The 8,905-nt window shown below is 39.4% G+C and overlaps 1 protein-coding gene across 1 annotated transcript; it reads right to left on the minus strand.

Annotated features, from left to right (window-relative positions):
* Window positions 1-1,326: 1,326 nt before the first annotated feature.
* Window positions 1,327-3,282, minus strand: LOC121811410 (tryptophan synthase beta chain 1-like). Its single transcript, XM_042212265.1, has 5 exons — window positions 2,946-3,282; window positions 2,505-2,861; window positions 1,980-2,413; window positions 1,802-1,896; window positions 1,327-1,721 (listed from the first exon to the last, which is right to left on the minus strand). Exons 1-5 carry the CDS (start codon window positions 3,258-3,260, stop codon window positions 1,516-1,518), a joined length of 1,407 nt encoding a protein of 468 aa, XP_042068199.1. The 5' UTR covers window positions 3,261-3,282; the 3' UTR covers window positions 1,327-1,515.
* Window positions 3,283-8,905: the final 5,623 nt, after the last annotated feature.

Consider the following 8,905-nt stretch of genomic DNA (forward strand, 5'->3'; position numbering starts at 1 on the left):
TACTAAACTATCCTTATTTTGCCCTAATAATTTCAATCTAGAATTACTACTCTGTCGATTCTATGTGAAAAGTGTTCACTCGTGGATTGTGCTTTTGGACGATAAGTAGTTGTAGGTTGACAATGTTGCAGCATATTATTTACATGTTTTTGTTCATTATCCCAAATATTAATTCTGCACTAAAATTTTTAAAAAGTTTGCCTTATAAATTATAAAAAACTCTTTACCAAATGCACGCTCTTTAATAAAGAAAAAAACATACGTATAATAAGTACTCCATATGAAATTCTATGTATAAGCATTGATTAGTTTGGACTATTTTTTGTATGTGCATATTTTATCAAAGCGCCAAATTTTGTATGTGCTAATTTTTTGAAGTTTAAATCGTTTGAGGATTGAATAAATTGTAAATTTTTTAATAAAAAAGGACGGTCTTCCAAAAGCAATTTTTTTCAAGTATTATGTAATTATAAGTAGAAGATAATTATGAAATTATATGTATAATATAATATAATGTAAAGAAAGTGAGAACAACAAATTCACCTTAACAAAAACCATAAAATGATGGAGGCGTTTAAGTTTGTTCTAGGTTAGAAAATTTGACGGGTAAAATTGTTCTTGCAAAAATTAACTAGGTATCCCATATATGTAACTAGGGGTGTCAAAATGGATATCGGGAATTGGATACCCAATATCCGAACCAGAAATATCGGGTAATTGGATATCCGATTTTTTGAGTTTCGGGATCAGGTTCGGGTATAGGATTTTTGGATTATCGGGTATCGGATAACCCGATACCCGATCGGGTATATCCAAATTACCCGAATTATCCAATTTTTTATATTTTATTTTTAAATTTAATAAATAATGTATTTATTCTAATATTTAAAAATTAAATAATTAAATGTACTCCCAAAATCCTTCACTCTTAAGTCATATTTTGGGTTAATGTATGAATTGTGATGTTTATTATGGATGAATAAGGGGTGTTATAACTTATGAAGTTTTTATTTCTAAAAATTTGTAGTAGTTTTTTTCTCTAAAATTCGAATTACTTTAAGTTTGTATCAAATTCGAACTACAAGTTTGTATTTTTAAAAGTTTGTAGCTAATTTTCTTAAAGAAATAATTAAATTAAATTAAATAAAAATCCAAAATCGGGATTGGATACCCTATTTTTTGGGATTGGATACCCGAGTCGGGTATCAGAGTACCCAAAATCATTTTCGGATCGGGTATTAGATTTTGGAAAATTTGGGATCGGGTACCCGAAATTTTTGGATCGGGTATCCATGGGTACCTGATTTGACAGGCCTATATGTAACATAGCAAAATGGGCGGTTACATATATTATTGAAACATAGGTTTTTCAGTGGGTATCGTGCGGGCCGAATACAAAACACGGGCTATTAAGATTGGTAACATAGCTACCAAACGCACAAATAAGCCCAGATAAATTCTCTTATCTAGCCTAACATAGCTACAGGCCCCAAGTATTTACAAACGGTACATATCCTATAAGAAAGTGGTAAGCTCCCCACCAGATTTTTGCTGTTGATGCTTAAAGACAGTCTCTATATCCTTATCGCCACGGCCGCTGCAGTTAACTACTACCTTGGTGCCACTCGGCAAGGTGGAGCACAGTTTTCCAAGATGTGCGAGTGCGTGCGATGCCTCCAGCGCTGGACATATACCTTCTAATCGGCACAATAATGCATACGCTGCAATACACACAGTTACACAGATGTATCGTCAAACTCTACTTAAAGTTAAAATATATACTGCAAAAATAGGCAATCACCATCAAGAGCTTCTTCATCTGTAGCGGTGTGAATCTCTGCACGTCCGATGTCTCTCAGAAAGCTTAGCTCCGGGCTGACTCCGGGATATTCTAACCTGCACTTACAAAAATCCAATTACTATAAGATTATGCATTCATAAAACCATTCATTTTGATATTCAAATGAATGATTACTTACCCAACACCAACGGAATGTGGGCCAACAATCTGGCCTTCATCATCTTGCAACAAATAGGTCATGGCCCCATGATACACTCCTATCTCTCCTTTAGCAAGAGTAGCAGAGTGTGTCCCTCCATCTATGTTAGTCCCGGCCGCCTCCACTCCGATCAACCGGACATCCTCGTCCCTCACAAACTCGTGAAACAATCCGAGAGCATTCGAACCACTCCCCACACAAGCCACCAATACATCAGGCTTCCCACCCCACTTCTCCATAGCCTGTTTCCTCGTCTCTTTTCCAATAACCGACTGGAACTCCCGTACCATGGCCGGGCACGGGTGTGGCCCCACCGCCGTCCCGGCTAAGTAGTACTTCCTCTCCAAATCTCCTACCCACTCACGTATCGCCTCCGACGTCGCGTCCTTGAACGAGCCTTTAATAGATTTCACCTGTAATCATATGTATTTACCATAAATATTTGTATATATATATATATACATACAAGTGAAGTGCATTATTATAGTACTATTAGATTAGCACCTGCGCTCCAAGAAGCTTCATCAAGCGAACGTTGTGGGACTGCCTCGCCACATCAACGTCTCCCATAATTATGGTACACTCCATATCGAGCTTGGCGCAGGCGGCGGCCGTGGCGACGCCGTGCTGGCCAGCGCCTGTGGCAGCAACGATGCTGCGCCGGCCCATGCGCTTGGCGAGCATGGCCTGAGCAATGGCGTTGTTGATTTTGTGAGCTCCGCCGTGGTTGAGGTCTTCTCTCTTGAGGTAAATCTCAGGGCCTTCTCCGCGGCTGTTCTTGTAATGATCGGTGAGCCTTTGAGCGAAGTATAGTGGCGTTTCGCGGCCAACGTAATCTCTCAGTGCAGTCGCAAGCTCGCCCTATATAATCAACATAGTTTTTTACTAACCAAAAATATGTATAACATGTATCGAACTAGAAAAAAGGTGAGCATATATATGAACCTGAAAGTGGGGATCATTCAGGCAAAAACTGAACTCAGACAGCAGCATGTTGAGACAGGTGATTAGTGTTTCAGGCACAAAGACGCCTCCAAACCTGCCAAATTTGCCTGTCTTAAACAAGGACTCTTCTGTTTCATCTATTAGACGGAGAACATCTGTTTTCCATGTTTGAGTCCACGTATGCTGCGGGCTCATCACTGAGGTTACCTTGAAACCTCTGTGTGATGGCAATCTAAAACCGAGTGTAGTTGAATTATTTGGGTTTAGAGAGGGAAGAGAGATGGCGTGGTGAAGAGAGAGAGCTTGAAGATTCATGGTTTTACTAGTATGAAATGTGTTCAGCTGTAAATTGTTATGGTTCCATGGAAATATGGCTGTTTAATTTATAGAGGATGATTAGCTACAGCTAAAGTGACATATATCTGCATGTGTTGAACTTATCGTTTAAGGCATGTGGTGTAGACGAGTTAGTAACAGCATGAAAAATTAAAACGTGGGAATAGTGAAAAAGGATAACATATCACAGGGTTCGCATAGCCACATACTGCAATCACGATTACTCCCTCCGTCCCACATAATTTGAGACACTTTGACCAGACACGGGTTTTAAGAAATATAATGAAAAGTTAGTTGAAAAAGTTAGTGGAATGTGAGTCCCACTTTTATATATTAGTTTTATAATTAAATGTGAGTAGGAATGAGTTATTGGAATGTGAGGTCCACTAACAAAAATGGTAAAAGTGAAATGAGTCAAATTATGTGGGACGACCCAAAATAGAAAACTGGGTCAAATTATGTGGGACGGAGGGAGTATTTTTTAAGAAAGGTTTAATAATTGCATGAAAGGGGCCCCACACCACACACCACACATATTGAACATACCAGAAAAATTATTATCATACTGAATTAATTAAATTAGTCTGATTAATTAGACTGATAGTTAAATCATTAATTTGACTAATTAACATTTCACCGTTAAAATAAAAGGTTAATTTTGGATCAAAACATATTATTTGGGACCAAAAGATTACAAACGACACAAAATTTAGACTTTGGTCAATTAAATTAGGTAGAATTTCTCAATCTTTAAAGCATGTCATAAAACATTCTTAACGTTGTCAACACACGTCCCGTCAGACATAAAGCATGTCACTTTTATCAACTTGTAGCTTAACTATAATTAATTTAATTTATAGTCTATCGCTCATGTTGGAAACGTGTATAAGAGCATCCCATCGCTGCTCGATGGGGCGGACGGCGTCCGTGCCGACGGCGCGACACACTCGTGTTCGCCTATGTGCTCGCGCCGACGGCACGGCGCTGCTCAATAAAAAGAGCACGTCCGTGCCGTTGAGCAGGTCGACTTGGTAGCCTCCTATTGGCCAACGGCAATGTCGTTGGCTTTTCTATATTTTGTAAAATTTTAATTTAAAAAATCATTTTTAAATAAAAAAATAGTTGCCCACTTCCCAATAAATTATATCCGTTTTCTCTCCACTTTACTTTTTTTTCATTTTTTTTTTCTCCCAAAATTCACATTTTTCATCTATAAATACCCCAATTTCCACACAAAAAATTTCACACCACACTATACAATTATCATCTAAATTCTCTCATCAATTCCAATCTTTCACTCTTGCAAAAAAATGTCCTGCTCGGCGATCACTCCTCCGACTGCAGCAGATAGAACCACGAATGGTTCAACTTAACACCATTCTCTCATCCAGATACGAAATTCTCGGCCCCTCCTCAAACTCAAGGTTCTCAAATTCCGGGTGGTTATCGGCCTTATCCGGTGGACGAGCAAGATGCCACCGATGGGCAATACAGGTGGATCAGGGGCTCCCAAACTCCGGAGGACAACCCCAGCACTCCTCCTCCTCGTACTCGTAGTGTTCCTACTCATAGTCGTGGCGGTGACGTTCACGTCCGCACCGCGTACACTCCGCCTGAGATGGAGAAGATGTTCACAGCCTATTTCGAAATATCCGAAGATCCGGAAACTGGCACGAACCAAACCGGGGAGAGGTTTTGGTGGCGCGTCTGTCGCCGGTACAATGCCAACCGACTGGAGGGAACCATCGAGCGCAACGAAAGTATGGTGCGCAATGCCATCTTCAGAGCCAACAAAGAAATCCAAAAGCTCCATGGGTATTACCTCCAGGAACAGCGGTCGGCGCGGAGCGGCATGAGCGAGGCCGACATCATCACGGCCACCATGTCGACCTACCATTCCAAGCATTACAAACCATTCAAGCACCTCGGTGCTTGGCAGCAGGTGCTTAGAAATCCGAAGTATATGGGGCTTATCATCCTCCTCCAGCTCCTCTAGCAAACAGTCGAGTTCGTTATCCCTATCCGACGACGGCTCCGATGAGGTGGCTAGCCAGCTTGCCGGAGCTAACTTGGGTAGCCTCGACGCCGGCACGAGCAGTTCCCAACGCCGGCCGCAAGGAAGGAAGAAGGCGACGGCCAACCGCCGTCGCGCCGAGACTCCATCCGTCCCCGCTCACGCTCCCGCTCCCTTTGTGCCACCTCAACCCCCCACCAACTCGTTGTGGACCCTTTTGGCTCAACTCAATTTGGCCGATAGGTCTCGGATGACTCCCGAGCAACTTGATTCACATTTGACAATGATACGGGGTCTCCGAAAAATATTGGGAATAAGGCCAGAGGACTAGTCTTCCACGGGGGTATTTTTAATTATGTAATTTTTAATTTATAGGATTTTAATTATGTAATTTTTATTTTTTAGAATTTTAATTATGTAATTTTTAATTTTTAGGACTTAATTATGTATTTTTTAATTTTTAGGATTTTAATTATGTACTTTTTTTTATTTTTTTGTAATTTGCAATAGTATTCCGGGTATTTTTAATGCATTTTAATATTGTGGAAATGTTTTTATTTAAATTGAATAATAGAATGGTGGGACCCTTGAGCATGTCCTTGCGGAAGAGCATGGATGTGGGTGTTGTGCTCTTGGGGAAGAGCAGAGAATAAAAAATGAATAAAAGTGGGTCTGGCCTACTTCCATGCTCTCGCCTAAGAGCATGGATGGGGATGCTCTAAGGTGGCTTTATTTGAAGTGAAAAGTCCATTCTTCCCGGAAATGGACGTAGTTTAATTAATAATTTGAGCATCACATGAATAGCATCGGACTAGCAATAGTCTAGCAAAAAACTATTCCTGCCACATCATTATGTCCTTTCCATAGCCTAGCCACTGCCCTAGCAATAGCCTAGCCAATGCCCTAGTCCAATAAATAAATAAACAAATACGATTTACTTCATTTTAATTGTTGGTGTTTATCAAATATTAAAAAATACAGTGCAATGAGTTGTAAATATAGAGTATAAATAAACAAAATAAAAAAATAAAAATAAAATTCGGCTAGCAGATCGCTCGTCGCACAATAGGCGGCCAGGGATCGGCTAGCCGGTTAGTCCACGTCCGACCTCTCGTCCGCTCCGCACTCATCCTTAACGTTAGCCGATTGCAATAGTGGACAAACCGCCCGTCCTAACCGCTAGGGCGAGCGCTAGTCCATATTGTGGGTGCTCTTAGTAATTAGTATAATTAGTACTCCCTCCGTTCACTCATAGTTAGGGCGAAACTTTTCAGCACGGAGTTTTAGAAATGAATGTTGAGTGTGTTAAATAAATAGATAAAAAAAAGTAAGAAAGAAAAAAATATAGAGAGAATAAAGTAAAAAGTGAATAAAGTAAAGAGAATAGAGTAAGAGAAAGTAAAATAAGAAAGAAAAAAGTTAATATATATGGAAATGACTCAACTACAAGGAAACTTTCCGAAATGGAAAAATGACTCAACTACAAGGAAACGGAAGGAGTATTGGATTCCTATGATAATTATATTGGGCTGCCACAACTAAATTATAGATAAATATTTTTCCATAATTGTACTCCGTATTATATAGCTCAGCGGCTAGGGTGGGCGCTAGTCCACTATCATGAATGCTCTTAATAATTTAGTAGTACTATAATTATTATCAGATTCCAATGATAATTATAGATAAATATTTTTCCATGATTGTACTCCGTATTATATAGCTCAGCCCATCACACCAATTTTAGTGAAAAGGGTCGTACTTGACACTATGAATCTAAGAATACAAAATCGTAGGAGTGTTTATTTATTTGTTCAGTCGTGGTCTCGTGGAAATGAGAAAATGAGGATTGAACTATTTAAGGCCATTTTTAAAATAACAAAGTGAAGAAAATAATAGAATGTTGGAGTATATAATATGATCACTAATTTCAATTTATTCATTAGTTTGATATACTAGTACTATCTTTTAAGAGTTATCATTCCAATTGAAATCATTATTCATATTTCTGAGGAAATAATACTCATTTTACCTACAATGATATTAGTCATTTCATTTCATTTCATTCATAATTCGTCTTATTCTAGGTATCATTAATCACATAAGGAGTATAACCTTTCTTTATCATTTCGGATTGTCCACTAAAATTAGACTAACTTGGACAGAGTCCCGCCGTGTTCAAAGAAATGGGCGATATGTCCATGCGTATCACAACTTTTAGGAATGGAGGTGCCGACTCTGGGCCGAGAATATTGAACTCAGCCACCGAAACAATTCGGAAATTTGTGATTTGGCCAAAATATGTCGCAGATGTGCCTGGATGTGTTTACCTGAGTTGATCCATCCAACAACAACTGCAACTGCAACTGCAACTGCAGCGTCGACTTCGTCAGTTCAATTCCACGTCCTAGAGCAAGGAGCTCTGCTTCTAGAGCCGAAGAACTGATGTAACGCTCCACTTTTCGAACCCTAAAGTACATGTATTTAATGCTTTTGATATTGCGAGGTCCGCGAATTAATTATCGAGTAAAATTGTTGAATATGTGACGTGACTGCTCGAATAACTGGATACGGGGATAAATTAAAGGTTTTCGAAGAATTGATTATTTGTTATGAGAGCTAGAAATTATGAAATAAATTTCAATGCGAATTTAAATAATTTCCTTTCCGTGAGGAATATTTATTGGACTCAATTCCATGTTGGATCCGATAAATTAAATAAATAATATGAAAGTCCAGTCCGTGATAAATAAATTGTGTACTGCACAATTTAAAATAAATTACAATGGGCTATGAATTAAACTAAACTAATTAAAATAAACATCTTTGATTCCAATTTTTAATTAAAGAATCTGCGCAGATTTTCCTCCTCCGTGAAAAGATATTCCTCTTCCGTAATCTACAAATAAAATACCAAAAACCAATATAATTTCAGCTAAATCACGTTTAACCAAAAAAAAGGAAGAATTTGAAATTATATTCCCTAATCCCACGTTGAAACCGCTCCCACCTATCCCACAAATCTCTCCAATTTCTCAACCAAATCTTCTTCCTCTAAATTTCTGCTCCTCTATAATAATTGCTGCATCAATTCGTTCCTCCCATCCCTGCAGCAAACAGAGGAAAGTCTTCAAATTCCTACTCAAGGTATTGTTTAAACTCCATCACTGTCACACGTTTTTGGCTTTCTAAACCAACTCGTCAAACTCATTCGATCTTTTCCGGCAGAGACCGAGAACCAAACTCGACGGAGGGGGAAACTACCGTTCATTCGCTCACAATTTGCTCAAAATCCGTTCAAGGTATATGATCCCTTGTTCCTTCAATTTCAGTCACATTCTTTGCATATCGTGTAACCAATGCAACATACAACAACGATAACTAAATCGAACTGATAACTCGAACCAAACCGAGTCAGAGAAACGAACTTTAATTTCACGAAATCAACGTAAGAACTTAACTTGCGGGGTGGTTCGGGTTGGTTTCGGGGCTGCGCGGTGTCGCTTCGGAGGCTGCCGAAGAGTGAGTGACGGTGGACGAATTGGCCGCACCGTGAACCTCCTCCAGGCCAACGGACAGCAGCGACGGCAGCGGCTGGCGAAGGCTGACCGGC

This window comes from Salvia splendens, chromosome 7 (genome assembly GCF_004379255.2).
Source record: "Salvia splendens isolate huo1 chromosome 7, SspV2, whole genome shotgun sequence".
NCBI lineage: Eukaryota > Viridiplantae > Streptophyta > Magnoliopsida > Lamiales > Lamiaceae > Salvia > Salvia splendens.